The 27,536-nt window shown below is 41.9% G+C and overlaps 2 protein-coding genes across 5 annotated transcripts; one reads left to right on the plus strand and one right to left on the minus strand.

Annotated features, from left to right (window-relative positions):
* The first annotated feature begins 174 nt into the window (after positions 1–174).
* On the plus strand, positions 175–12,939 carry brpf3b (bromodomain and PHD finger containing, 3b). 2 transcript variants are annotated; one of them, XM_044351066.1, is made up of 13 exons: positions 175–566; positions 2,088–3,649; positions 3,867–4,023; positions 4,208–4,339; positions 5,702–5,830; positions 6,691–7,003; positions 8,285–8,569; positions 9,260–9,859; positions 10,368–10,449; positions 10,535–10,623; positions 10,786–10,880; positions 11,030–11,184; positions 11,552–12,939. In XM_044351066.1, the coding sequence occupies exons 2-13, from the start codon at positions 2,112–2,114 to the stop codon at positions 11,733–11,735; spliced, it is 3,759 nt and encodes a 1,252-aa protein (XP_044207001.1). In that variant the 5' UTR covers positions 175–566; positions 2,088–2,111; the 3' UTR covers positions 11,736–12,939. The 2 variants fall into 2 exon arrangements, with proteins under 2 accessions (XP_044207001.1, XP_044207000.1); XM_044351065.1 differs by having other exon boundaries at positions 176–566; positions 9,257–9,859.
* nr1h5 (nuclear receptor subfamily 1, group H, member 5) lies at positions 12,712–27,235 on the minus strand. 3 transcript variants are annotated; one of them, XM_044351068.1, is made up of 11 exons: positions 27,165–27,235; positions 22,793–22,928; positions 17,260–17,658; positions 16,999–17,139; positions 16,756–16,880; positions 16,371–16,469; positions 16,180–16,276; positions 14,642–14,758; positions 14,397–14,486; positions 14,190–14,303; positions 12,712–13,763 (listed from the first exon to the last, which is right to left on the minus strand). In XM_044351068.1, exons 2-11 carry the CDS (start codon positions 22,887–22,889, stop codon positions 13,561–13,563), a joined length of 1,482 nt encoding a protein of 493 aa, XP_044207003.1. In that variant the 5' UTR covers positions 22,890–22,928; positions 27,165–27,235; the 3' UTR covers positions 12,712–13,560. The 3 variants fall into 3 exon arrangements, with proteins under 3 accessions (XP_044207003.1, XP_044207004.1, XP_044207002.1); XM_044351069.1 differs by having other exon boundaries at positions 22,793–22,932; positions 27,165–27,228; XM_044351067.1 differs by lacking the exon at positions 27,165–27,235 and having other exon boundaries at positions 22,793–23,323.
* Between the last annotated feature and the right edge of the window lie 301 nt (positions 27,236–27,536).

The raw sequence follows: 27,536 nt of genomic DNA on the forward strand, positions 1-27,536 counted from the left end.
TCTCTTGTTTCACCTCTATGTACTGCCCCGTGTCATGTGTGCTTTTTTATCACTCATCTTACTCAAAATTTAAAAATAAATAAATAAACAAATTCATTTTCAAAAGAAAATAAACAAATGTATCCGTCAATAGGGACTTTATTTTGAAAAATGCATCCGGAAGTCCCATGTTTTTACTTTTGCTAATATTGATGTAGCATTTTCTGGACTCCAAATAGCTAGCTAGCTAGCCAGAGGAGGCTAGTATTTCCCCTCTTCCTTCACAAAATTGGCTCGTCAATGAACAGTTTGTCAGACTATTCATGTAAATATACCAGTTGTGTTCTCAGGAAGCCTTTGGGATTAACTGCTTGCCTCCTAAACGCCGCGTTGTGAGGAAACGGAAACGTTAAGTTATTAAACAGCGAAATATACCGGCTGTAGCAGCAAACTGCAGCTGGCTAACGGCAGCTATTAGCTCCGAGAGTACAGCGAGTAAAAGGCTGCTGGCCGGGCAACCATTACTGAAGAAGCGGCTTCACACCGCCGGCTGTCGAGCTACTTGTGTCAGCCAGTTGCCATAATAGGTAAGACGGTGTTATATACTGGTTGTTTATTACAGACTAATACAGAACTTTTAACTGTTGTTTCAACCAGCAACGGTTTAACTTGTTCTGTGTCTTGTCAACGTTTAAAAAAAATCCAGCTAACGTAAGTATTGCCCATATTCCAAAGTTAGCAGGCTAGCTATGTCAATACTGTGCCTTTCTCATCCCGACTCAACGATTAACAGTGATTAACCACTGCTTCACAATGTCAATGCTGCAATTAAAAGATTTAGACCGTATAAGATCTTTTAACAGTGTTTTTAAAACTGTAAATATGGCTGACATTTTACTCCTGAAATAAAGGACACTGATGTGTTGAGGCTGTGGCATTCTTGAAGGCGATTGGCTCTGGGGTGGATCAGTCAAACTTTCCCGAAAGCTGATTGGTTGGTGATGTGCCCGTTGTGTTGTGGCTAGTCCTGATAATAGTTGCCAACAGTTTATGAGATAAAGTCGAGAATAATCTAATTTACAGATGTAGCACTTTGAGTTTCACTGTGAATGAAAAGTGCCGTCCAAATTAAATGTGTTATTTTATTATTATTGTATTTTACTGGCTCTGTGTGTAATGACAGTGAAGAGTACATCTCAAGTTGACAGTTAGTCATCTGTCAGTAATTGTTCTATGCATTTAGCTACTTAAATTGAGTTTTGCGAGTTGAATTGTGTGAAGGAATGTTTACAATGCAGGTGCCACAGCCCTGCCTAATAATAGGAAAAATACAATCAGTCAAACTCTATTTGTATAGCACATTTCATACAAGTTGGTGCAGTTCAAAGTGCCTCACAGATAACTGACAAGCTGATAATAAGACATAAAAAGTGTAGACCATAAAAATAAAAAATTAAACAATCTGAGACCAATACATGGAAGAAATAAAAATGATGGAAATGTAACACAATAAAAAAAGATTTAAAAGCTACAATAATAGTAGTAATAGTAAAATAGTCAAATAAAAAATAAAATGAAAATGAAATAAAATAGATTTAAAATCTATAATGATAAAATAGAGTGGAATAAAAGCTAGACTCAAAAAAATAGGTAAAATAAATTAAAAAGATAAAAGAAAGACAGTAAAACGACAAAGAGATTGTATTGACTAACTTAATATGTCAAGAAGTTCAAAGCTTGTTTATTATCTTTATTGCTTTTATTTTTACAGAAATGGAATTATGTTTTGCTTATTCCTGTGAATAATATATATGGATCTCAAGGGGAAATAAGCTGTTGAAGTTGCAGAGAAAAAAATCTAGATTAGAATTCATGATTACTGAACAATTAAGATAACAAAAACAAACAATAACAGCAAATATATCATAGCTCTGGTAATGGGCAACGTCCTGCATGAATAGTATAATTATAGAGGGCTATCTTTAATTCTTGTACAACATATAAAATATGTTGCCAGTGTTTTTAGCTGCATTATGCCCAAGAGCAATATTTATTGTCTGACACCACACAGTTTTCTCATGTTATTCTGTTTCCTCTTAAACCAACAGGAGGGAAAGTGTGATTGGTGGCCTATGAGGAAGCCACGTCGAAAAGGCCAGGTGGCCGTAGGAGGTGGAGCAGATGTCAGGAAGTCCAATGGGACAGCTGGCGGGCGTGGGGGTGCCCGCCAGCGATCCCCATCCCCTTACAGCCTCAAAGCATCTCCAAGCAGAGAAACCCTAACCTATGCCCAGGCTCAGAAGGTGGTGGAAGTGGAGCTGGACGGTAGGCTTCACCGCATTTCTATTCTGGAGCCCTTGGAGGTCATTACTGAAGATGAGATGATGGCCCAGGACATTAGTGAGTGTAACAGCAACAAGGAGAACAGTGAGCAGCCGTCACCCCCCACCAGCAGTGCCCAAACAGTCCGCAAAACCGTCACACCCCGAGGCCGCAGGAAAGACTCCAAATGTCCCTCTGTTAAGTCGCCACCATCTTCCAAGAACCACTGCCCAAATTCTCATCCACAAACACCTGAAAAGTTAAACGCGTTGCATCATCACCACGTGACCCTCCCTGAACCTAAGTTTCGTGTGCTAGAGACCTTCACACCAGTCGAGGCTCCTCCTCTGCCTACAGCATATTACCGCTTCATTGAGCGCTCAACTGAGGAGCAGGAAACTGAGGCAGAATATGACATGGACGAAGAGGACGCTGCCTGGTTGGAGATGGTCAATGCTGGCCGGACGTCAGAGGGTTACTCAGCTGTCTCATCAGACACCTTCGAGCTGCTGGTGGACCGCCTGGAGGAGGAGGCGTACCTTGAAGCCCGCAGCCGGGCGCCCTCTCAGAGCTCTATTGATGACGATGCCTTCTGCTGCGTGTGCCTGGATGACGAGTGCCTCAACAGCAACGTCATCCTCTTTTGCGACTCCTGCAACCTGGCAGTACACCAGGAGTGCTACGGAGTGCCCTACATCCCAGAGGGCCAGTGGCTGTGCCGCTGCTGCCTCCAGTCCCCTCAGAAACCTGTTGACTGTGTTCTATGTCCGAACCGAGGCGGCGCCTTTAAGCAAACGAGCGATGGCCGCTGGGCACATGTGGTCTGTGCCATCTGGATCCCTGAGGTCTGCTTTGCCAACACAGTGTTTCTGGAACCAGTGGAAGGGGTCGGTAACATTCCCCCAGCACGCTGGAAACTGACTTGCTACCTGTGTAAGCAGAAGGGCCGTGGTGCATCTATTCAGTGCCACAAGGCCAACTGTTACACTGCGTTTCATGTCACATGTGCTCAGCGTGCTGGTCTGTTTATGAAGATCGATCCAGTGCGAGAGACAAATGTCAACGGGACCACTTTCTCTGTTAAGAAGACAGCATTTTGTGAGGCTCATTCGCCTCCAGGCCAAGAAACCGTCTCAGACGAGGAGAATGAAGGACGAGTGGTGGGCAGCAGAGGGAGGGCTAGTAGAGGACGAAGTGCCTACACAGATGGTCCTACAACACCGAAAAAAGGCAGAAAGTCTGACGATGATGCCAAGGTGGATAAAAAGAAAGGGAAGAAGAGCACAGAGTCAACTGCACAGAACACTGCTTCACCACAGGTGACAGTGCATCAAATACCCACAAGCAGGTTAGATTTCCTTTTGAAAAGATTTCTTTTTTTGTGCTAAATGTTTTGACCAAGATGGTTGCATCAAATCTTCAACACACCCAATGAAGGCCAACTTGGTCAAAACATTTTCAAAAAAAACATTTTGATGGAGCCAGAGTGTTGTGTGGTTTTACTCAACTGAACTGAAGTTATCTATTGACAGCAATACCAACCTGCATCTGTCCCTTTTGTACAGGCTGAATATCATCTGCAAAGGAATCCTCTTCCAAAAGAAAAACCAGTTCATGCAGAGGCTGCATAACTACTGGTTATTGAAACGTCAGTCGAGGAACGGTGTGCCGCTGGTCCGGCGTTTGCACTCTAATGTCCAATCCCAAAGGAATACAGAACAGGTCAGGCAGGAAACATAACTACATCATAAGTGTCTTTGAACTCTGATAATAACATTTTGTATTCAATGTATTCATTTGCCCATAATCATACAGAACAATTTCTAAAATTAATTGATTCCTTTTAGATACATTTCTGATACAGTGTTTATGCAATGAGGCACTAAAAACATGTTGTACTTTTTAGCCTGAGGTGGACGAAAAGGTTTCCGCAGCAAGAGAAGCACTGAGATATTGGCAGAAGCTTCGGCATGACCTTGAAAAAGCCAGACTGCTGGTGGAGCTCATCCGCAAGAGGGAGAAACTTAAACGAGAAGAGGTAACATACACAGATAAAATTCACATTCTCCCAGACCAGAACACTAACAGTGCTTCATATACAGGCTTGTCAAAGCAGAAACGTCCTGTGTACAGAATACAGTATTTTGAAACTGAAATAAATTTTGAAATTGAAAGTACATGGAAACTTTGGGGACCACACAGTTGAAGGTGTTGTGTTATGCACTGTCCTCCAGTGCAGTCTGAAGTTCTGAGATGTTTGGATGGTTTGGCTTTTTATAGCCTGTCCTATAGACGGTATGCGCTTTCACTGAGTGGCAAAACAAACTGGTGGCACCGATTAATGAGTAGAGCTGTGTTACAACAAATACTAGGGCTGTCCCCAACTGAACTGAACTTGCATAGACTTGAAACCCCTGTGATGTGAAACCACTTTTCTCATATGAGGCTGTATGTCTTACTTCAATACAGCTTCCTGTGATAAATGTTATATGTCTCCACACCGTTACATTAGTCACAGAACAATCAAGCATGCCTGCAGAACAGCCGCCCAACTCTAAACTGATATAAAAGCTATACAAGTCTCATAATCTACCTCTAAGACTTGTGTCTTAATGCCGTTGCTCATCATTCGTGATGTGAAAATGATTTCTGCGCAGTCAGAGAAGTGAAATTGCGCGTCCTGAAATTAGTTCAGTTATAAAATCAGAGTGTCTCTCCTGCCAGCTGCTGACATCACTGTCAGCCAAAGAGTCGATCGGTAGAGGAGGAGGCAGTAGAGACGTTGGTTTGCATCCGTTTAAACAGTAGTTTAGCTGACTTTGCTGCATTTAAAATCAGAGCTGAGAGCTCAGAGCAGGAAACAGTTGCTTTGTGTTATGCTGCCCTCCTCTTCCATCATCCCTCTGTTTCCATCACAGTTAGGCGATGTATTTAGAATATTTGTATTCATTTAGAGACAAGAATCTGTAAAAGTTTACAGCCTGTCATGTTGTCACCCTGCGTTACTCAGTTTATAATGACGTAGCTAAAAAAAAAGGGCAGCAATTCGACTGACAAAATACGAGTCAACTCAGGTGCTTCTCCACTGATGCATCAACTCAGCGACTTTTAAGGAGCAGCCCTAACAAATACCTTTTTAAAAGTAAAAGCCATCAGAATTGACAGTGATCAATATGATGCTCTGGACAGCCAGTGGATGTTGGAATGTGTCCAGATGAGGACAGAAAACAATATTCTGGTTATCTGTGGACATCTTTGTAGAAATATTTAGATTGTGTCACATTTCATAGTTAGTTAACATTACACATTGCTTCTCTTCTCTCTAGCCTTTGTTGGTCCGTAAAAACTTGGGTCTGAATTCTCTTCCATGTATCTCATGCATGTCCTCTGACAACTACAGGTCAAAGTTCATCAGGCCGCTCTGGAGATGCAGTTGACCCCAATGTTGGTGCTACTCCGCTCGACCCTGGACCAACTACAGGAGAAGGACACAGCCCAGATATTTGCAGAGCCAGTCAACATCAAGGAGGTCAGACATTTCACTGTGATAACACTTGGCACCTGATGCATGCAGGGTGTAATAAAGAAAACCATTGAAAGTGCACAGGGTTTAACCTTAAAGAGACTATAATCCATCATATTTATATATTTATTCTAATTTCAATGTATGAAATGAAAATGTGTCATGTGAGAGGCGTCGCTCATAGTGATGAACCTACTGAGAATTATCACCCAGCTCTTCAGCTCCCTGCAGCTTTACAGAGCTTTGCAGGGAGTTTCAGCTCAGTGTTTAGCTGCAACTACACAGAAAGCGTAGCATGAGCAGCACGTTTAGCAGAGCAGCAGCAGCAAGCGTTCCGTCTGTGTCTAAACTGGCAGTGTTAAGGTAATGTTGAGCGTTTGTCACCCACGTTTTGGAAGCGCTCAGAACCCAACACACTATGACTGTAGTTATGCACATAAAATTAAGGAAAATAGACTTGAAGCCTAAAAATATGCTTTGGGTCACGGTTATGCGGGCTTTGTAGAAAGTTGCACTGAATTAACATAGATGCTTAATGTTCCATTAGACGTATGTGAGACAGACGACTGAAAAACACGCCAGTAACGCTCTGTATAGACACAGTGTTAATTTATTCTCACCACTCTCATAGTGTTGTTTTCAACTGCAGCCTTGCAACCTTGCCAGAAATAGTAACATATTGCGACCTCAATGAGCATATTGTTTGGTTCTTAGACTGCAGTAGGATGTGTACACAATGCAATACACAAGAAATGGCACTTAGTAAGCCAGTAGCGCACAAGTTTGTCACACTTTGACTAATCTGTATTTTATTTGTCAATATGTGTCCATTGTTGTCATTAACGCTTGTTGTGTCTTGTCCTCAGGTCCCCGACTACCTGGAGTTCATCAGCCAGCCCATGGACTTTTCCACTATGCGCTCTAAGCTGGAAAATCATGCCTACCGCTCAGTGGCTGACCTGGAGGCCGACTTTAACCTGATGGTGTCAAACTGCCTCCTCTACAACACCAAGGACACAGTCTTCCACCGGGCAGCACTACGTCTTCGAGACCTGGGGGGAGCCATATTGCGCCATGCCCAGCGACAAGCCACCAATACCGGCCTGGAACTGGACACCGGCATGCACCTCCCAGAGTCACCACAGAAACGAGACTTTTACAGCTGCTCATGGGAAGATGGTAAGTCACAGTGGCAGTTCAAAATGTAAACACTGGATGTATTTAGTATTTTAGATAAGGGTCTGTATGTATCCATCTCATATGATTCAAAACACATTTAGATACATATCTATCATCCAGTACAATTAAGAAACATGTTTTTGTAACTAGCATTCACTACAAGTAAGAGTTGATTAGATTTTAGTGAAACTGAGCACAGTTCAGATTCTGTGTGTGTGTTTATGTGTTCAGATTTACTTTAAGGGAATTTTCAAACCTATAAGTGTTTTGCTCTGGTCTGAATCAGTGAATGATTTTGCAAACATGCCACATTTTTTCCTCAGTTTGGTTTCTTTTCACAACAAAAATATACAAGCGAACCAAAAAGCAAACATGTGAATGGTCACTCTGCTCATCGGTTAGGTGTGTCTGGGGTGAGAACAAGAATGTAAACACAGGAAGAAGGTCATCTGCCCAAATATCAAGAGGGCTAGTCTAGGTCAGACCTTGCTTAAAGGGATAGATCAGATTTTTGGGAGTGCGGTTTTATGAGGTACTTATCCACAGTCAGTGTATTATCTGCAGTAGATTTGGGTCGGCACACTCCCAGTTTGGAGAAACAAGCAGGAGTACAGGAACAGAAGCTAAGCACTGTACTGCTGTGGACTGGACCAGCAGCAAAGCATATTTTAGCCACATAAAAAAGCCCACCTAAGAAAAAATCAGTATTAGTTAAAGTGTACGATATATTTAGAATATTTTCACTGCTTTACCTCGCCAGACAGACGGCTCTTTCCTTTGGCACTACATTTCCTCAACCGTAGAACTTCCATGTTCCTACACATGCTGCGCACTGTATTACGCTGCAGATCAGCTGTTTGGGTCAGAAAGCATTGCATCTATTTTAAGTGCTGTTGCGATTGTGGAAAAAAATTGCAGAATTTTGTTTTGGAACTGTGTTTTTGTATCAACGTTGTTGTTTTTCTGACTCTTGTGTCAATGAACTGATATGTTAATCACCCTGGTACTGGAGATATAACAGTGTTGTTCAAAGTAGTTACAGTATACTGAATCTGTGAAGTGTAGATGTGGTGCCACTGTTGACGGTTTGAACCTGATATAGAAGATGTTTAAGTTCCACTGTTACCACAGCATTGTTCATAACCAGTATGTTAGAAATATTGTATCTCAGCTAATCAGCTTCATTTGAAAAATGTCAGTATTAAACCCATATTTGTTGGGCCTTAGTGGAACATGCATGCTAGCTTCATCATTAGCCTAACTCCTTCCTGTCCTGTGCAGTTGACAGTGTGCTGGATCCAGAAAACCGGCTTCATATGACCGTAGAGGAACAGCTGAAGGAGCTGTTGGACAAGTTGGATTTTGTCACCTCCATGCGATGCAGTGGCGCCAGGACTCGACGCATCCGCCTGCTTCGTCGTGAAATCAACAGCATCCGCTACAGGCAGGGCCCCCGCCACAGCCTTCACAATGGACATCTGAAAGAAGAGGATGAGGACGATGATGACGAGGAAGATGACGATAAAGACGCCAAGGTGGACAATGGCCTTTCGTCTTCAGACAAAGGTGGGTGATGAAAAGCACTTAATTTTCAATAGTATGAATTTGCCAATGCATGTACCTTTTTTAAAAGCCACTTTTTTTCAATGAGACCAGTTGTGAACATGAGCTAACGGAACATTGTCCTCAGGTAATTGAGCCAGGGTCCCCCCCACGCACCAACCCCAACCACCCCACTGTCTCCAGTCTAGTAAGTAGGGGCCCACAGAGTCTCGTTAGCCATGGCTGCCTCACAACTCCTCTCTCCAAGTGCACTCTATGTCTGCACCTCTTTTATACATCACTCTCATGGACTCACCACTCTCCATTGGCCATGTACAGTCATGCCATATCATCCCACTTCTGACTACAGGCTAGTCCAGTCAAACAGTCTCTTACTACTATAGAGGAGGGCAGCAGAACACCTGTGATTGTGTCATAAAATACTGCCCTGTTACCATGTTACTGGTGTTCAGTTGTGAGAGCAAAATTATTTCTTCACTCGTCTTGATACGGTGTTCCATACCTACAGAGTACCTCAACTCCCTTTGGGCTTTGGTTAGACTGTTAGAATCAAATGTATATCATTATGAAGGGACACCATTTTCCCGTGTGAATACTGCACCACCACATCACACTACATACTAAATGGACGTTCATTTGAAATAAACGCTGAGTGAAATTGAATTTCATTTTTCTCCTCCCGTCTTCCAGAAGACCTCAAATCCACTTCGCCCCCGACACTGGAACCTACAGGGCCGGCTCCTCCTCCACGACAGGGGGATGCACCTCTGGAGCCTCCCACCCTGCGGCCAATCATAGGGGAGCCCCAGTCCCCCAGTTGGCCCTGCAAACGCCTAAAGCTGGACGAAGACCTCTCAGACAGCACCACAGAGAACATTAATTGCACTAAAGCGCAGGAGCGGCAGGCGTCACAGCCTCCCAATTTGCACAGTGACGGGCAGGCGGTGCCTAACGGCCTGCCAGAACTCGGCACTCCCACACGGCCCGCCACCGGGGGAGTTGGACGACGAACCTCCATATTATTCAAGAAGGCAAAAAACGGAGCTAAGCTGTTCAGAGAGAGAGACAATCCTTTGCTGAATGGAAAGGGATCGCAGGACGAGAATACAAGCAGCAGCCCCTCAGCACCCAACTCCACAGCCAGCACCCCATCCTCATTGCCTTTGTCCACTTCATCCAAGACCCCACAGAAAAGCCCAGGACCCCCGACCCTCAATGAACAGTGGACCCCCAGTCGAAATACATGCTCAGATGGTGAGCTGGACAAGACACCAAATCATACACTGGAAAGTGGTGAGAAGCTTTAATTAGAAGTTATTGACATTTCTTCACCCCAAGGTCTTCCTCTCAGGGTGGTGTTTTAGAACCGGCTAGACTTCACTGATCACATAAGATGCTGTTTAGAATGTGCGGACTGTACTTTGTTATTCGCTACCAGTATGTCTTAACAGATACAAATAACAAGTGTCAGACAGCAAAAAGTATGTGGAGGGGAGTTAAGAGTGCACTTACAGATGTTACAGTTTCTCTCTGAGGTTTCTCTCTTGGAGGTTTTCCCGCCACAGTCTACCTGCCAACAAAACCAGACAAATCTATCACTGTAACACCACAAAAACTATTCCATCTATCCATGCACCGTCCCAACACTCCCAGTTATCTGTGATTACTGTGTGCTGCACTGTTTTGCACTGATTTTTGTTTTCATTGTGACTGAGATGAGGTCTACTTTTCTGTCTAGTTGTGCTCCTGGTCTTGTTATTTCGGTAGCAGCTGTTCTGAGATTTCTTTCGATTGCTTTCAGGACTGACCAATGGCTTCATCAAGCACAAAGACGGCGGGTCCGACTCCGAGTACAGCCCTTGCCCAGTCCTCCGCAAAGAAATGTAAGACACGGTGTATCTGTTAACAGGGCTTGTCTGGTTTTAGTATTGACTGACTGCACACTGACTATACAATGTGCTCTTACAGCAGCTCGCCACCCAAACGAAGCCTCGGGAAACCAGCTCTTTCCAAAGTTCCCTTCCTGGAGATAGTCAACGGAGACACAGATTACACCGGTATGTTTCTTTTTTCTCTCTCTTTTTTTTTTTTGCAAGTCAAACTGAACTGTCGATTGACTGCTGGCCAATCAGAACACTTAGTTTTAAACTGTATTTGCATAGAGCGTCCTCGTAGCTGAGGATGCATACCAATGAGTCAGAGTGTCTGCTGTTTTGCAGGCAACTGCAGCCAAACATCTGAGGAAGAGACAGAGCTGGAGCCACTAGATCTGGTGTGGGCCAAGTCTCGGGGATATCCCTCCTATCCTGCTCTGGTAATCCATTATTCCATCTAACTACCTGAGTTTGACAGTGTGATAAGCCTCAGTTCATGTATAACCAGCCCTAGAAGTAACCAAAGATCAGAGGCTCCCTAGGACTGTAGAGGATCTCTGTGACTGACATCCGCGCTTGTTTGTTCCAGATCATCGACCCAGAGATGCCCGAGGAGGGCCTGCTGCACAATGGGGTGCCCATCCCTGTCCCACCCAAAGACGTCCTCTGTCTGGGGGAGCAGAGGCAGGAGGAGACCAACGAGAGGCTCTACCTGGTGCTCTTCTTTGACAACAAGCGGACATGGTGAGTGTTAATCATACTCAAATGTACTGCAGTGCTCCTCTTGCCACAGTGAGGTCAGAGGTCACGGAGCAGGTGTTTGGTTAAAGACAGTTCAGGAGATTCATAACTACCAGCGCATCTGCTGCCCTAAAAAAACATAAAACATACCAAATACTTCACCACTGGTGAAGTATTCATGATGAACATTTAAATAGAAGATTTGGGAAAAAACATACTTTTTATCAGTAAAAATAGTTATTAGTTATATGTTTACATCAAACACATGTATTTAGGACTCAGTAAAAGGTCAAAGCAGTGAAAGTAGGCATGATCACTCTTGTTCAAACGCTCTGACAGTCCTGATTTTCTTTCATCTTTGGTGATGTAGGCAGTGGCTCCCACGTGACAAGGTGACACCTTTGGGTGTAGACGATACAGCGGACAAGCTGCGTATAATGGAGGGCCGCAAGTCAAGCATCCGCAAATCTGTCCAGGTGGCATACGACCGCGCCATCATCCACCAGAGCAGAGTCAGCCACAGCCACGGCTTTGTGGCCTCCAACTACCTGTAGGGGGCAGCAGCGAACCCTGTGTGCACCCACAGTTCAGCCACTATGCATTTCTCTTTGGTCTTAAAGCAGCGGGCGGGCCGAGTCCTACTGCGAGCCGAGTTTGTATTCACACTGTGGTCTGGAGAGGCTGCTGTGGACTGTAGTTCATTACCAAACCACTAGTGTCTGACACACAGAGCAGTGGTGTTTGCCTTCGTGTCCCTGTTAAGGATGTGGAGCTCCAGATGTGAATGAAGTCACCCTTAGGTTCCATGTTGCTGCAGTCAGTAAGCGTTAATTCCCTGTTGAGGGGTTTCTCGAGGTATCTGCTTACTCCACCTGGATGTGTTAAAGCTGTGTGTCTGGATCAAATGTAAAAGAATTCCCCTCTATTTTGTATAATGCTACTGCCAAGGAATCAAATTGTCAGAAAAGAGATTTGACATATTTATATGAAACGCAGAAGACGTATGAATGGATCACTGCCATCTTTTATACAATAGCTTTTTACATTTTAATCTTTTACAAAGATACTTGTATATTATAAAGGCACACTTTGTGTACATATGTATGTGTATTATCAAACCCAATTTAATTTAATTTAATGTTGCTGTTTAAAAATGCGTATTTCAATCAACCCACAGGGGGCAAAGTGAGGCTGTGTATATTTGTGGAGATGAAATAATTCCTGACTTGCTGCAGTGAACTTAGCTTGTCTTTGATGTATTTTCATTGTGCTGTGTGTGTGAGTGTGTGTGTGCGCGTGTGCGTGTGTACATTCAGAGCATACAACACAATGAGCCGTTGTTCTTTATATTGAATTCTCTTTTTGATACAGAGAGAAATAATTTATTTATGGAAGACAGAACTATAGAAATAAAGCTATATTGGTTAAAGGCGAGAAAATGAAATCTTATTTAAAACAAATAGAGTGAGGTTTTAAAAACATGCAGCCAACATTTTAACAGATGAATTCACGTTTGGTTTGTTTTCGATGATTTGACTCAAGACCAACCCCCCCCCCCATCATTCACTGCTGACCCCCCAGAAGATTCTATTTATTGTTGAGAGTGCTGCAGAGCCCCATTTTATCAGATGGAAAAATACACCTTTATAAGCTTGTACTACCTGCATATTTTACCTACTCACCAAATACTTTGTCTGAACCAGTATTTCCTCATTTTGGGAAAGAAATGCTCTATTAAAAACCTTTTGGGATACTTAACTGTGACTTTGTCTCTTTTTAAATGAAAGGTGGGTTCAGTTCTCATCATTTTATAATTATCACTTGGAAGATATTAAATGTTTAATATTAAATGCTCGGGATCAAGGATTGTTTGCATGCAGGGCATTTGCTCAGAATCTCTCCCAAGAGTTATATATATATGTGTGTGTCTTTACGGTTTCTGATTAGTCAGAAAATTCTCTTTTCCACTGATGAACTCCAGTTAGCACACAGTCTGCATTTTCATTTAACTTAAACAATACAGAAGTGTACATGTTAGCTGTATACAACAGGTATAAAAAGATCTATAAGTTTTTCTTTGCTCAAACAAACTACAGCAGTCAACAAGCACATTTCAGTCCTATAAAGAGGCTAAAATGCAGAAATGACCGCTGAACTGAACTCAACTGAGAAAATGGTGGAAGATTTGTGTGTCAGCTTTGCAACAACCCGACTTCATCCATCACAGTCTGATCATTATCAGGTCAAAAACCTTGCATTTCCAAATGTTACATTCTTCAACACAGTGTTTGTACAATTTCTCAGCTCATGCAGGACCGTGTAGTCCTGAAATTAAAACATGGAACTCTCCAGAGATGATGGTGGTGGTTTTCATCTCTGTCAGTGTCCAGACTGCTGTCTTGTCAAAAGGAGGTAGTTGTGACGAAGGGTCCGTAGCTCCGTCAGTCTGCCCAACAGACGGCCAAACCGCTGCGGTCCCCCCCGTGCAGCTCCGGCGTGGGTCCCACACATCCTGGACAGCAGGTCCAGGATCAGTTCCTGCATTTTCTCGACACAGCTGGCTGCCAGTAAGGACGCTCGGTCTGCAGGACAGAGTGAGAAAGAGAGAGAGAGAGAGAGGTTCACATTACTAAAACATGGACAAGATGTTTCTTTGTGTTTATATCCCCTTTTGAAACAGCTACTGTATGAAAACGACTCTCACAGCAAATCTATGACAGGCCTAAATCTGATTAGATTCCAGTTTTTGTCAGCTTCAGTCTAAATGTCAGAATCAACAAACCTCAGTGAAGCATGTGAAGAGTCAATTTAAACCCTGATGAAGTCTGTAGTCGAACCCTTTCAGACAGACTGAGTGAATCATTTCAAGGTGTCATTTTACTATCACAACCTGCTGAGGAGCTCCAGATAGGCTTATAATGATTATTGACAGTTGAATAGCTGATAACTGATTGGATTATTCCAAACCAAACATCCACGAACCAGAGAGCACAGATTGCTGGTCTGACCTGAGCAGAGCAGAGCTGTAGCGGTGAGCAGGGTGTATTCAGCCTCTGTCACCTGCAGCGCTGCCATGCTGTGGAAGAAGTTGAGCACGGGGGCGAGGAGATCCTCACTGCTTCCTGTTTACACGAGTAAATGGGAAATTCCTCATTTATTTTTTTGTATATAAAATACCCACAACTAAGATATTTTCTGAGTCTATCTGGACTCACCTGAATTGACCAACATCCTGCTGTGGATGTTTTCCTTTGACTCTACATTTCTCAGCCAGTTGTGTGTTGACATATTGAAAAGCTGCAGGGCTGATAACAGAGAAAATGTTTTGTTTTGATTGAATATCAGGCTGAACTTGCTTTATACTATATTAACTTGAATGCAAGCTAATTCATAAATCTAGATCTTTGGAGGGGTTTTTTTTATGATGCGACCATTTTTCCTCTCATGTTAGTTTACTGACCTGGACTGGGGCTTGTTGGGTTATTGGAGAACTGCTGCGCTGAGAGTAAGAACATGATCTCCAGTGAAGAGATGGACAAAAGAGAGCTCTGGTCTGGAAAGTCCAGGAGGTCAAAACCTGCGTAGAGAACATCATTATATATATATATATATATATATATATATATATATATATATATATATATATATATATATATATATATATATATATATATATATATATATATATGTATATATGTGCCTGTTTAATATTTTTAGGATATCCTAAGAATTAAATATTCATTAAATGGCAGAATTGTTTTTCGACGCGGGACTGCATTTTACTGTATGCACATGATTTAGCCTTAAAAATTTGTATATTTGGGGGCAGTGTTCCAATAGTTGTTTCCTTAAAGTCTTTATTTATGTGTTATTATCATGTGTCATGTCATATATGGAATGAACCATTTTATTCATTTCATTTCCTTTCACACTGACCAAATATCTCACCAGTTTTTGCTGTAGTCCCTAGAAATCTTGCCAAAATATCAAGGGTTAAAGGATAAGACTGATATTCTATATTTTTCTCCTTGTCAGCAAATACCCTGAAAAGACCAGAATCATGTATTAAGTAAATCATGTACTGCCTGAGCCTAATGTAGCTTATTCCTCTGCACCATTGTCTTCCAAAAACTATTAAAAACCAATCAAGTCATATAGTTCCTTCATTATGATGAACGTGGTCTCTGTAGTTCATTTGGAGTCAATCCAACACACGCTGCCCTGCTGCTGTAAATACTAGAGAACCAAATCCACAGGGGAAAATAGTTCCTGACCAATGCACTATTCTCTATTCTTCTCCTGTTTGTGTAGCATTTGCTAAGAACTGCAGTGCCCAGCTCAGAGATAATAGGAAATGTATACTGCAAGAATTTTCTGGTAGCTTAGGGTTGATTAAATTGGCACTATTGGTTTTAAAATCCTCTTACAGTATTTTAAAGGTTCACTGGTTATTGTTGACATTATCAAGACTAGATTCTACAGCCATTAGCAGCTCTATGAAGCTGTACTTCGGCACAGTGATCCTTTGAGCTAAATGCTCACAATGACAATGCTAACATGATGATGTTTAGCAGATTTACCTTATTCACTATCTTAGCGAACAAAGCAAACATGAACTAATTTGCACTAAACATAAGTACAGCTTATGCTGATTAGTTTTGCAGGGATTTGAACTGAAGTACTGGATACATCAAGATGTTGACAAGATAGTGGCACAAGATGAAAAATTAACAGATCTCTTAAGTTATTACAGTTCATCCATACCAAATTCAATGATAATCCATTTAAATGTTGATGAGACATTTCACTAAAAAACAAAACTGTCATTTCAGGAAGTCATTTCAGCACCACAGACATGGCGTTTCACTTCTCTTTTATCTCCTGTGAATTTCTTTGTAATTTGACGGTATCTTCCCCTTATTTGATTCTGTATATTTTTTCTCAAGTGAACACAGCAGTTTATAGATTTTGAGGGTCTCACATTCTTGTCCGTCTTACCTGGCACTGTCCTGGCAAACTGCAGCAGTCTTTGCAGGTGAGGTGATACGACATCAGACAGACCCTCCCCTTCTTCTGCACACGGCCACTCAAACAACTGAACACATACACACAAGAATCCATGAGGACAACATGAAAAACACTTTGTGTTGTGTTGGAAACACAACTAGGTTTTCCACACTGAGACCTACCCTGCAGTGGCTGCTGTCCTGTGCTCTGTACAGTCGATGGGCCTCCACCATCCTGTCCACAATGTACTTCTGCTCTCGGGTTAAACTGGCAGACGAAGCCTTGATGCAGATGGAAGGTAACACAATATATGGGGTTGAACCAGAATCAGAATTATGATGTTTAAACTAGAAAGTAAACAGAGCTTTGAGATGGCATGGCAGGATGTTGGAGACTTTATATTAGACTTACAGCATCCTGACAACCAATCATACATCCAACTGTCAACCACTATTTAATAATTAATAATCTAAAGAACCATCACTTCTTCTGCATCATTAAACCAACAAAACTCAACCACTACACCACCCCTCAAAAAAGCTGCCATCCAGTCCTGCTGTCCTTTACCTGTCCAGGTAGCCTGCTGGTAGAGCTGACCCTCCTGCTGTCTGTGTTGTCCTCTTCCTCCTGTCCTCTGCCTTTACCTCCTTTCCTCAGTCGTTTAGACTGGCACTGCACCTCCGTCAGAAGGCCTGGAGAGACAAAACGCAAATTTTCAGACTCAAACAAGCCGAATACATATTGTTTTAGGAGGCTTTTCTTTTATTACATGATGTTAAACATTTAATCTCATGACACTAAGGTAAATACACTCAGCCAGCATTCCCACGGCGCGGCACTTCCTCAGCCGGCAGTCTTGGCACTTCCTCCTCATGTACATGTCCATCTCACAGCCTCCGCCGCTCTTACAGTGATACACAGCTTTTTTTGTCACGCTACGCCTGAAGAAACCTGCAGCATCCAGGTAAAGAGAGGGAAAGAAGGAATTGTAGGGACTAGCATCTGAGAAGACAAGAAAACAAAGTGTACAAAAATTGACAGCAAAGACAGCAAGGTAAGAAATATAAACACCTTTGCATCCCTCGCAGGTCAGAGCATTGTAGTGATACCCCGACGCCTTATCTCCACACACCACACACAGCTCGTCCTGACCTCTGCTCTTCCCTCCCGGCCCCACTCGTGACCTCCGCCCCAGAGTAAGCCCTGCCACTCCGAGCCCCTGACTGAGGCCTCCACAGTGGGGCTCGGGGCTGGGATCACAGGGCACCTCCAGGCAGTGGGGGCTGTAGTGGTACGAAGGATGGCAGGGCTGCGAGGAGGAAGAGGAGGAGGAGGGGGAGGAGGTGGAGGAGGACGGAGAGCCGTAGAGGGAAAAGGGCAGGTTGGAAGGGCTGTACTGTTGCTGGCTGTAAGGGAGCAGCTGGAGGTCGGGGTCCTGCAGGGGGTAGCCCAGAGGGTCAGCCAGCATGTCTGAAATGAAAAAGGATGGATAAAAACTTTTTACTTTGACTTTTAATTATTCAAGAAAACTGTAAATCAGAGCTGTTGAAAAACTAATGAGTGAACAACGTACAGCTGCAGATGTGGACCACTTTAATGCTTTTTTTTTTTTTTTTTTTGCAATTTTAACCTGTTTCTGTCTGTGTATTTGCATTTGTATGGCGGTTAAGACCTTAATGCAAATATTTGTGTTCAGATTGTTGATCGGACTCAGTTTTCCTCGACAATATCTCTTGGAAAATTTTTAGTGTAAGAAAAAAGCAAGAATGTTCAGGCATTTAGACATGACATTTAAAGACCACATGAAATGGAAAACTTGACCTTAGAACTGCTACTACCAGGAGAAGAAAGTATATCTCCAATGGAGTTCTTATGCTGCACTATTATGCAAAACTAAAAAGTCCAAACAAGTTCAGTCATCTTTCATTTCTCAGTGACTCAACCCTTCTGCCCAACTCATCAAAACAAACCCAATGAAAAGACCAAAACCAACAATGAATTGATTGACAAACATGCATTGTTTGACCTGCAATATTGTCAAAAAACTGTTAAAATCACATGTCTGAGCCATGATTGACATGTTGTTGCTCTAAATACTCACTAGAGCATCAAATGTATATTAATCCACAGCTGAAAATAGTCCCGAACAAATGCACTGTTTAGTCCCATTTGAGTCATGTTGGCAAAAACCAATTTCTTAAGAAATTACTGAGTTGTTTTTTTCTTTTAAATTAAACTATAAACTGGGCATGGGGCCCAGTTTCTGACTGAGAAGTCAGAAAGTATCAAGAGACCAACACACTGTTGTCTTCACAATATGAAAAATATAGACTAACACCAGCTTCATCCTTTGAAATTGATCCATGTTGCGCCATCCTGACATCCTGTTTCAAAAGGAGGAAAATCAAATTATGGAATAATATAAGCACCTTAATGATCAAGCTGTAATAATCCTAAATTATCCTTTAATGGGTTCCAATATGACAGGATTCATAAAACTTAATTAAAACTCGGAGGAGAGCAGCATTAGTAACTGCGCTAACATGACCAGAAACGTGAATGAAGATTTCAAGCAATGATATTACGCTGTTGCGAGTCAAAGAGCATCATAGGAATGTGTTCTTACGTGACTCGTGTGACTTCACTGCTTTAATGGATCTTGGGGGATACAATAAAAAGCTGAGAGTGAGAGCTTGTGAACTTATATGAAACAGGATGCAGCTGAGAGCTCCCAATGCCATTTAGGATTTTTTTTGATCCCTTTCTCTGGATGCTTCATTCAGTCTGTAATGGCCTTTCAGTCTTGCGATGGGCTGAAACGTCTTTGAGTGTGGTGCGGCAGCTTGTGTTTTGCAAGTCCTGCCTCCGCTGAGAAAACATGTGTGACCACTGGCGGCCTCGTAAAGTACAGCTGGACCGGCACGTCTGGGACTGCTGTGGGATCTGTCATGCACTGATTAAATGGAGAGCCCACCCAACTGAGAGGATGACATTTGAAGGATAAAACATAATGCATGACGATAAAGGCTGACAATAACATTAATCTGCTTACATGCTTTTTTTTTTCAACTGTGGTTGTGCCTTAAGGAGTAATTAAAGGGTACTCCAGTGATTTGGTATTGTCCTTCAGTTGTTGGGTTAGGGTTCTCACAAGAGATTAATTTTCTTATTAAAGTCCCCCTCCACTCAAAAATATGTTTTTCTTCTTGTTCCTACAGTTGGATGTTTGAGCTTCACTGTGCAGAATGATGTATGTGCAGTTTGACACTAGAAGGACGTTTTCACATCCATCTACTGAAAGTGGAAATGTTCTCAGTGCTCACTGAAAAACTGATTTTAATGGGGCGAGCCTATAAGCAGGATTTGTGACATCACAACTAGTTTGTAGCCAGTCCTGGTCCTATATTCAACTTACACAAGTGTGATGTGGGAACTTGAAACCAGTGCACAAATACTGAGAATGGACTTTACAGTGAAGTAGGAGACGTCGTGTGTCCAGCAGTTAAAATTCTGAAATGATCAAAATTTGCATATTCATAGATTCTGGATTTTTTTTTTAATGAAGGAGAAGGAGTAGATGTCATTTTAAGGATTTTAAAGTTCTACTTCAAAAACATATCAGACACACATTATTGTTCCAAGCAGAGAATTTTCACAACTCTGGGGGGGATCTTTAAGGAATGGTCAAATTCCAAGCAGAGATGACCCAAATTTTAGTTTAATATGGATTGAGCTCAAAAAACACGTTCCTACACGTCCCATAAGGCAGCTCAATAGCAGTATTTTTAGTTTGACTCTCCGCAACTGATAAATGACCATATATTTCAAACAAAATGCAGGCTTTCTGCTAAAAAAGTCACCAAGCCTAAACTGAGATAACCCTGATGACCACGGATGGATTATTGTACAGGCTTCCCAGGCACAGGCCCAGGGGGCCGAGGGCTCGGGGCCTAAAAGCAAGAGTCTCTGAAATGATAGTTATTAGCAATTGATGTTGAAATGTCACAGGGCTCAGTCAAATGTAGGGATCATCTTTTTGATTATGATCCTTCATATTTAGTCTAATAGTCTGTAGTCTGATTTGATATTTTTGTTCATTTTTCCCCAACAGTTGCACAGTGCATAATTAGACTACAGTAATACAATGAAATGAGTCATTTAAATGTATGTTTGACAGCAGAATAGCTCTGCTCTGGCACGTAGACCTTTAATGTGTTGCTTATTTTTCAGACTTGACCCCATTACGCCCCCATAACTCCCCGTTATGAGTAAACCCATATTGATGTGTAAAATCAGCGGAGATCCCCTTCAATAAATGAGTGTGGGAACCTTTATAAAAAGACCTAAATTCGGCAGACACAACAAGTATTCCCATCCTTGAACAGTTAAAACTCCTGACACCTCCAACTTTTAACCTCCTCTCACTTTTGTCCTGTTGCAGATTTCTCACACAATACACTTCCTGTGTTCCTTGCTCATCACACTTAAAGGACAAAAACATTTCTCCTGCTCATTTTCTCAAGGTGTTTAGTGAGACTTTGTGCCTCCTACTTGAAGACACAGCCAACCCTGCTCTCTGACCCATAGAAGTCAAAAGGATATGGACAAGGCTGGAACTTTCAATACTTTTCTTAATACCTAATTAGATTTTTTTTTGTTGCATGTATCATAATGACCACGTAATGCACAAAGCACATCTGATTCCCTCAAGTGCCACTTTGTTGTGACCCCAAACCCTGAACCTGAATTTAACTCTATTCCTGCATGTGGCCGAGGTGCCCCTTTTAGTTTTTGCTCCTGCCCTTTTAAAGAGTTTGTGAACGCCACTCTCACTATTTGTCAGTCATCAATCTTCATTCTTGACTAAGTGACTATTCATGATGATAAACAGTCATCAAAAATTGACAAGTTTTGCCACCCAGAATGTGTGAGTGTAAGTGTTTTTGGAAGTTTTGATGCTGTATCTTTCAATGGATTGACGTCTGTGCTCTGGGCGACTAAATGTGTGTGTCAACAGAGTCATCAGTTTAAAGGGCGCTTATTAACCCTTCCTTTTGTCTCTTCTCTCTTTCGTTTTCTCTCCAGATGTTTCCTGTCTTTACCAGACCATGGCGGCGATAGTTTGGGGGGTCCTTGCTTTCTCAGCATGTGACAGAGCAGTGGTTCACACTGTTTGTAAACCATTTGAACGCTGTCTAAACACTCCTCAGCCTCCCTTCCATCCCACGCACGCTAGGGAGCCAACAACACCAGCAAACTAACCCCCCATAGCGCCCCCTCCATCCCCTTCCTCCTAAGGGCAGGAGGGGAGACAACAGGGGGAATTTGTTGATGATACACGTCAGTATAAATAGATCCTCCGATGCACGCGCAGCCTTCATGCATGCTGTGAACGCAGCGAGCCGGCTGAGCCTCCTCGAGAACAATATTTTCCATGTTATTGAGTACTCAGAGGTGGTAAATAAACTCTTGGCATTCATTAATCAAGTGTGAGAGTGAATGAGATGAAGTTGCACAAATGTAGACTGCAGTCACATCCTCCTTGTGTAACAATAAAATGTAGAAATGATCCACTTACTGAAGTCAACACTGGACTGAAATAATAAATTAGTTTGTTTAAAAATTCTAATTTCTCCTAAAAAACTGTGGAAATTGTATTGTATAGAAACAGGAGTGGATGTGAGTGATTCAATTAGAAGTGAGGTCACAGCAGTTTAATAAGACGGTTACACTGAGTCACTTTAAAGGGTCAGTTGTTTTTTATTTTCCCTAGTGAACCAGGTGTTAACTGTGAACAAGTTTCCATTGGAACTACTTCCACCAGAGAAATAGTCCCTTTAAAAAAACGTCTAACAGTCCCGAGGATTATCAAGAGCTATAAGGATTCTGGAAATAGATGTTGCTTCTGACTTTTATAAATAAATTAATGTGTCAATCGTAGCACCACAATATGTGTATATTGAGGTGGAGGCAGCAATCTTAGAAACAGATACCCTAAAAAACCTCGACAAATGAAGCCAAAACTATCTGCATGGATCGATAGCACTTGAAGTAAGTGAGAAAATATGTTTGGGGGTTTTTTTGTAACGTGATGTACTAATCCTTTAAAACGGTAGACTAGAAACAGCTGTCACCAGAATATCTAACTATGTTATCAGTGAAGCATCATTTGAATTCATTTAACACAGTCTGATTGATCATTTCCAGTCTGAACATTGGAAATTCTTTGCAAATGAAATGTCGCCAGACAATCAAATCACATAGAAGATTCATGTCTCATATTCAGTCTTTCCTGCATTTACTTCTTTAAATTCAACCGAAACAAGTGTTGATTTAAATCTATGTAATGTATTGAACCCACATGCCGACGCTTTAGTTAAGACAGTCATAAATCCTCATATCAGCACATCTTCACTACTGTATCTGTTTTTGTACACATAATAATATTTCATATGTGCATAACAACACAGCTTATTTTAGAGAAGCAAGAGAAGACAGAGAGAGAAGGAGAAGCAAAAGTAAGGACTGAGGTACATGCAATAGCAAAAAAAAAAAAAGGAAGAAGGAGAAAGAAGCAGAAATAGAAGTGTGACTGTGGACTCACCGTAGTACTGGAGCTGCTCTGTGGAGCAGTAACCATCCGAGGTGGAGAGAAACCCCCCTGCTGAAAAGCTCATCTCCAACTCCATCCACTCTCTCATCTGGACAGAAGATCCTCTCTCCAGCTAGTAATACGGGATCTATCTTCACACACACACACGCAAAGACATAAACACACATACACATAGATATTTACTCAGAGGATTCACACAGATATGAAGGATCTGGGAAGTTGGGAGACATTCCTCAATCCCCAGGATGCGTCCAGGTCTCTTAGCTGTCCAGGCTGATATTTTTAAAGCAGAGAGGAAGAGTGCAGCTGAGGCTTTTGGTCTGTGGTGGATGATGTGCTGGAGGAGGTCTTAACCATCCCTAGAGGGATAGACGAAAGGGAGAGCCGGGACACCCAGGAAGGGCAGGGATGGGACTTGGGTCCAAACAGCTGGACCTGGCTGGGACATCACAGATCAGAAGATGGCGGGGATGGAGGGAAGATGGAGACCTTGTCCTTCACGGGCAGAGTGAGGGAGACTCAACACTTATTGTGTGTGTATGTGTGTGTGTGTGTGTGTGTGTAAATGTGTGTGTGTGTTGAGGTTTGGCCTGGATGGATTAATCCCAGGGTGCAACAGCTGGGCCAGGCAGTGAGACATTTTCTCAGTCTAACATGATGATTCAAATAAGTAAATTCCTATCAATAAATCATGTTCTTCCCATTATTATTTCATGGACTAACTGGAGTTTCTGAAGCTTTTGAAAAGAAACTCTACTACATTTAATGAATTATTTACTATACTTAATATGTGTGTGTGTGTGTGTGTGTGTGTCCATGTTTGTCCTCCAAACCTTGGGAGTGTGTTTACTCTGCCTTTTGTTTACCGCTGCTCTGTTTGTGCTGCAGTTAATATTGGACAGCAGTTAGATTTAAGGGGCTCGGGAACCTCCGCCTCCCCCGCAGACAGTTAACCAGGCCGGGCAGAGCGAAGGAGTCGAGCCCTGAACCGCCCGCAGGAGACAGAGGAGTGACCTCAACACTGATCTGTAAATCTCTCAGCATGGCCGTTTGACATACAGCATGCTTACTGAGGATTAACAGCGTTCTCCCACCCGGATATCATCCCTTTCACTGGCTCATTATGGGAACCAGGACTGACCAGTGGATAGCAGCAGGTCAGAGAAGAACCAATCATGTTCACTGAAGCTGCAGCCTTCACTGGTGTGATCACGATCGATCACGATGACAAATGAAACAGGAATTTGGTTGCCAAAGGGCACCTACATTGGTAACAAATGTGGTCACAGTGCAAAACGACAACACTGCTTCAAGATCAATCATACTTAAGGGAAAACTAAAAAGAGAGCAAATAAATCTGGCAATCTCACAGACATTTGTGTCTTACATGTAGAAAATACAATAACTTTTGTTGGGATATTGAACCACCATATTTAGAAGCATTAAAAAAAACTAAACTAAGTAGCTAGAAAAGTCCAGAAGAACTACAAGCTACAACTAAATTTGCAGAATAGGAAAAAGAATAACAAAAAATGAATCATGAGGGACTACAAGCCTGTGTTTACTAAGATTAATAACTACACTGATTATATTACTTTCAAGATTTTAAGTTGATTTTAAAGACTATCTCTGACTCTGTGAGGACCTGCAGTGAGTCCAGTCAGTTCTTAGCTCAACACAGTTTGCAAACTGCTCAGTAGATGTGAAATCTGTTGAAGAAATCTGCAACACAGAAAGTGAAGTGCAGGTCATGGTGAACAGCATTATAGGAGCAATATAGTGTATTTTGACTGAATATTGTCATTCAGTTTCTCCACATTGTAACTCTACTACTGATTTTCCATCTATTCTGTGTACACTGTACAGCACCTGTTGCTGTCATGAAAGAGGCTACTTTGTTTTTTCTCTTTTTCCCCTAATCCAAATCAAGGATGGATTGTGTATGATGTTCAGCATATAAAACCCTGTGAGACAAACATGTGGCTGCATAAAAATCATTTGATTTGAATGGAGAAGAAAAGTTAGTCATTACGAGACAGTAATTGCACTGAAACTAATTGTAGTGACTGTTTAATTTTGTCAATCAAAAGACTAAGAGCCAGACTAGCAGCTCAGTGAGACTGTGCTAAGACACAACAGTGCTTTGAGCTTAATGTTAATATCAGCATGCAAACATGCTCCCAATGATGATGCTAAAATGCTGATGTGTGTCAGGTATAATGTTTACCAAACTTTGACTAGAAGAAAACTCAGCAGATCACCAAAATCATTAGGATACATCCTCTGGTAACCAGGAAACACTGTACAAGAATTCATGTTAATACATCCAAGAGTTTTTGGAATCCAAGAGATTTCAGTCTGGACCAAAGTGGTGGACCGACCAACTGACAGACCGACAATACTATACCTGGAGCCATGCCTGGCATCACTAAAAAAAGTAAATAACTGCCAGTGAGATACTCACTTTGTTCTAATGCAAACCAGCTTGTTATTCACTCAGGCATAATTTTCTTGATATAACTACAATATTTTGCCTTTTTTTTGCCAGCTTCAATGCATTGGTTTTGTTTCTAGAAAGTTCCTAAAGCAAGTGAACTTGTGTTGTTTTCACACTGGGTATTAGTCTACAATGATTGAGAGATTTATTGCAGTGCATAAATATAGTATAAATGATGGAAAAGGAAGCAGCTTAAGAATGAACGTCTCCATCAACAGTTCTCTAATGTCCTTACACTGACTTAATAGCACATTATCATCTACGTTATTTGCAGTGTATCATAAGCAAAAACCTCTATACAACGGACTGGTGGTTGTATTTGCAATGGCATGAATCCATTGCTAAACAGGAGGCGGTGTATTGTATTTCTCAATTAACAGCAGTGAATCACCTCCCAACATATGTGGCAAAACAAGCCATCAGCCTTCCCTCTAACTGTCTCTGACCTCCAAGGAATGGTAGGAGACAGCAGGCAGCAGCGGTCAGAGCGACGCCAAACGATGAGGACAATATCTGAGAGTGTACAAATGTCACCATGGATCTTCTGGAGGTGACACACTGTTGGACACATTGTTGGACACAGGCCTGACTTCGAGGGCCCATGGGAGATGAGTGTCATGAAAGAACGAAGAGAGGAGGGGGAAGGAGGGAACGAGTGGATTTGTAGGGCATGTTCATATCAAACATGGTTTGCACAATGTTTCGTTTTTATGTATGAATGTGCAAAAAAATGACCATTAAAGGAAGTCTTCATTTAGACTCAAGAGTATTCCCTCAATTAGTTTGTTTTCTTTGCGCTAACTAGCTGCAACAAGATTTCCAAAAATATGTGCACACAAAAAAGGAATGTGGTATGATGAGATGGACACAGCAAAATCCATCACTTCCATGTATCACAAACTTAAACCAAACAGAAAAAAAGCAACCAAGTCAACTTTTCCTCTATGGTTTAAACCAAAGAAAACAAACTGAAGGCATGTTCAAACATTCAACTCATTAGTCCTGAATCACTCACAGCACAAGCCTGGAGATAAATTCAGCACATCATAAATCCCGTTCAGGGCGGTCAGCTCTTCTCTTTATCAGAGGGCTGCTGGCTGGTAGCTGCAGCTCGATAATGGCCTTGACTGTTTACTGATCTGTGCAGGAAACTGACGCTTACATTAAAGTGGCCTCAGCATTCGCGAGTAAAGTCCACAGCTTACGTCTGAGCATATGTGAGTGAGTGTAGTCGGGGGGGGGGGGGGTTATCACGGGGAGGAATGTAAATTGAGAAATGTTAGTTATGGCTACTTAAAGTATTTGTTTGAAACGATTTCCTTCATTCTGTTATTGTGAGATTGGAATTTCAAACTGATTGTTTGCGCATGTTCCTCTCTATATTTTGATAAATCTGTGTATTTCAAATATAGGACATTCAGTTACTTTACTTACTTATTTAATCACTTAACTCAGTAAAGGTAAGCCTCAAAGGTAAAGGTAAGTTGTTTCATAATGTTAACAGCATTCCTATTGGCTATCAGGTGTTATTCATTTTACCTCTTTTATTCAAAAAGCTTTAACAATTTGAGTTGATTAATGTCTTCAGTGTGGTCATGTTTTAAGTTTCTTGTTTTATTTGAGCTCATCAAAGTCAATTCCTACCAGCTACATCGAACTGGCTAAATCTAAAACGGAAAAATAAAATATTATGTTAAATATCCTTTTTAAAACCCCTGTAGGTAGGATTTATTGGGTCAGAATGCAGGACACAAACCGCCTTATCTATCAAAGATCAAAGGTCAAAGATCACTAAATAACATGATGTTGGGATATAAAATATAACTTTTATGTTTCAGTTGCGTTAAGGTAAGGTTGTGGACTCACCGCTGATGGTTGGAGTTGTCCTGCTGCGCAGAGCGTCCTGTTGTCCTCTCGCTTTGTCTGACTATCTTACTTTTTGTAATGTTGACTCCAGCCCAGCCTCCATCCTCACACACAGACAGAGTAAACAGAACCTCTCAAATACGACAGTTGCTCTTGATTTGTGTGTGTGTGTGTGTGTTTTAGCTGGACAAGCAGGAACTGACAGTTTGAAGCTGACATGACCAAAGATCTTCTACTCCTGTAAATGTTCTCTTGTTGGAAAAAAGAAACCTGTCAATGAGGCAGGGAGATCATTCCGAGACATTTTATGGAGGAAAACTGGGGAAAACAAATCTGGGGATCAATAGCTTTAGAAGGCAATGTGTGTCTCCA

Source organism: Thunnus albacares, chromosome 5 (genome assembly GCF_914725855.1).
Source record: "Thunnus albacares chromosome 5, fThuAlb1.1, whole genome shotgun sequence".
Taxonomy (NCBI): Eukaryota; Metazoa; Chordata; class Actinopteri; order Scombriformes; family Scombridae; genus Thunnus; species Thunnus albacares.

Excerpts from the sequence above, each read along its gene's own strand:
- nr1h5 (XM_044351068.1), bottom strand. The coding sequence starts at position 22,889 with ATGAGAGAGTGGATGGAGTTGGAGATGAGCTTTTCAGCAGGGGGGTTT. Across the intron at positions 16,881-16,998 it reads CGTGGGAATGCTGGCTGAGT|GCCTTCTGACGGAGGTGCAG; the intron begins GTATTTACCTTA and ends TTGTCTCTCCAG. Across the intron at positions 14,487-14,641 it reads CCCAACAAGCCCCAGTCCAG|CCCTGCAGCTTTTCAATATG; the intron begins GTCAGTAAACTA and ends CTCTGTTATCAG.
- brpf3b (XM_044351065.1), top strand. The coding sequence starts at position 2,112 with ATGAGGAAGCCACGTCGAAAAGGCCAGGTGGCCGTAGGAGGTGGAGCA. Across the intron at positions 9,860-10,367 it reads AAATCATACACTGGAAAGTG|GACTGACCAATGGCTTCATC; the intron begins GTGAGAAGCTTT and ends GATTGCTTTCAG. Across the intron at positions 10,881-11,029 it reads ATCCCTCCTATCCTGCTCTG|ATCATCGACCCAGAGATGCC; the intron begins GTAATCCATTAT and ends TGTTTGTTCCAG.